At 45.9% G+C, this 2,472-nt stretch overlaps 1 protein-coding gene across 1 annotated transcript; it reads right to left on the bottom strand.

Annotated features, from left to right (window-relative positions):
* Nucleotides 1–516: 516 nt before the first annotated feature.
* On the bottom strand, nt 517–1,056 carry LOC104467665 (neuronal acetylcholine receptor subunit alpha-7-like). Its single transcript, XM_010081519.1, has one exon. The coding sequence runs from the start codon at nt 1,017–1,019 to the stop codon at nt 543–545; it is 477 nt and encodes a 158-aa protein (XP_010079821.1). The 5' UTR covers nt 1,020–1,056; the 3' UTR covers nt 517–542.
* Between the last annotated feature and the right edge of the window lie 1,416 nt (nt 1,057–2,472).

Here is a 2,472-nt window from a genome sequence, read left to right as displayed (position 1 = left end):
CTGGTTATGAGTGAGCTGGAGAGCTACGTACCACTTGGTAAGAAGTAGTAACTGAAGAGCAACCTATTTCTCCCTTTTCCTTCTGCTGTTTGAGCTTCCATCTATTTGGATTTAATCCTCTCCTAAACATGAGTGTTTACGATCACTCCTTCAAATAGTTAAGGTGGACCACCTTCTATCTTTTATAACAAAGTCTGGAAGAAGTGACATTTCTGGCAATGTCTACCTCTTATTTTGCAATAGCCAGTTCAAAAATGTGCAGGAGATGGTGGCACAATACCCTGTCACTCTGAAGGGACTTGCAGCCACTTCGCACCTCCCAGAGAAGAGAGCTCAGCAGAGCTGCGCACAGGCAGCCCAGGGAGAAATCCTTGGCTTCCCTTCTGAAAGGGTGCCACTCTTCGGAGAGGAACTCCAGAGCAGAGAGGGGGGCAAAAGAAAGCAGACAATAAGAAGCAGTATACTCATTAAAAACAAGTGATCAAACAAAAAACACACTCTTATTTGCTACATGTCATACTTCAGAGAATCAGATTGGAGTGTTAAGCAAAATCTTTAGACACAGCCTCTACAAAGTTTGGTGCTGACATTAAAATACCAATTGTACAAATGATCGTAAAGACTGAAAAAGCCATCAAGCAGAGCCGATCCACTACAGAGGCTGCAAACTTCCACTCATTGCAAATGGCTTCGTCTTCATCCTGGTCTCTGAATCGGTTTGCAATGTACCTGACCTCTTCCAAGATCTTTGCCAAATCTGGGTCACCTTCAGAGGGGTGGCCACTGTGCAGCAGGTTTTCTTCATCTGTTGGTGAGCAGGTCATCCTCCCACAGATCACCCCTGAATCAGTGGTAGGTGTGCAGTGAACCCCTTCCAGCCCCCTAAACCCAATGTATAGCATGTTCCCATTACTGGATTGCTGGCCGCTCACAGTGTTCATCTCCACGCTTGATAAGCTACAGCGACGCTGTTTATGTTGACAGGCAGGACGTACTTTATCTTCCCCTGGTCTTTTCATCCTCAGAAACCAAGCACACCAGTTGAGAAGGATGATTCTTGTCTGAAAGAAAATTTTGGAGAAATAAGCATTTCTTCACACAGTCACTCTCTTTGGGCGCTATTGGTATTTTTGCAGCTCGGGTGACTGTCTGGTCCATGGTCTCTGCTCAATCTGCACAGTGGTTCTAGAAAATGCTGCCGGAGTGTTCTAGTGGATCAATTTGGCAGTCACTGAGGCTGCTTTCTTATCCTAGCAGTGCTGTGGATTGCCTCTGGCTGACTATCACTATTGGGAGTCCCCCCTCCTCTGATGGGAGTCTCCGTAGTGTTGATTTTTCCTTACCCTTGAACAGCCTTGTCTGCCTTTACTAGAAACCAGGAATTTAGAGAAAAAAAAACACTTACTGAGGAAGAGTTACTTTCTAACAGTCTTAATAGCATTGCTTTAGATTGTAGTCAATAAATTACAATTCTTTCATGCATATTTGTGCTTTAATACTAAATTCACATGACATTGCTGTTTGGAGGGGGCTGCTAAGACAGGACTGCACCACCAAGGTTTACAGTGTTTTGGCTTTGTTCTCATGTTGCTTTCATGAGAGTTGACTGCAGATTTTAGAAAACAGATCTGGATACAGCATGGAGAAAAGATGGGAAAATTATTTTGATGTTAAAAATATACTCTGCAAGTGTAATCAATGTATATCATTTTATTGTTTTCCATATTGCATTAATCCAGCCTTACAGGAAGTGCAGGCAGACCAGAGGCTGTTCCAGTTCAGATGCAAGCTTCTGTAATTTATTTCAATCATATTTTAAGAGCTTGTATCAGTGTTTCTTTTCCAGAACACTAATGAAATATTATTGTCTCATATAATATGCAAAACTTACACCATAATTAATATTAGATTTGGTCCATTTATTCTGAATGTGGATTGCCACTCAGAGTAGATATTATATCCAGGCAAACATCCCAACCAGAGACAGATCTTGCCCTGTTTCTCTATTTACACTGTCAAGCTTCACCATGAAGGATAATTGTTATGGTTTTGTGGGGCGGGTTTTGTCTGGCAGCAAGGGAGGGGCTGCAGTGGTGGCTCCTGTCAGTGACTGCCAAGGGTTCACCCCCACCCCCGGCTCCAAGGGTTCAGTAGCCGGGGGGTGGGGGAAGGAGTACCACCGATCCAGCCCCTGTGAGAAACTGCTGGAAGTTTCCTCGGCTCCAGGCTGGACCCACCCCAGGCCAGGGCTGAGCCCATCGGCGCCTCTGCCAATAACAGATTGAAGAGGGGGCACAGAGCAATGGGTTGGTGCGGCCCTGGGCAGGGCCCAGCTCGGGTGGGCTGGTCCAGCTGTCCAGCCGCCTGCTCAGCTTCTGTGAGTGGCCCAAGCCTCCGCCATGGCTGGCCTGGGAGTCTGTTTTCCCGGGAGCCAATGAACACTTGCAGCAGAGAGAGGAGCAAGATTTTGAG

Source organism: Pterocles gutturalis, unplaced genomic scaffold (genome assembly GCF_000699245.1).
Source record: "Pterocles gutturalis isolate BGI_N339 unplaced genomic scaffold, ASM69924v1 scaffold31674, whole genome shotgun sequence".
Classification (NCBI taxonomy): domain Eukaryota; kingdom Metazoa; phylum Chordata; class Aves; order Pterocliformes; family Pteroclidae; genus Pterocles; species Pterocles gutturalis.
This window is presented reverse-complemented; position numbering and strand designations above follow the sequence as displayed.

Coding starts and splice junctions, on each gene's coding strand:
- LOC104467665 (XM_010081519.1), bottom strand. CDS start 1,019: ATGAAAAGACCAGGGGAAGATAAAGTACGTCCTGCCTGTCAACATAAA.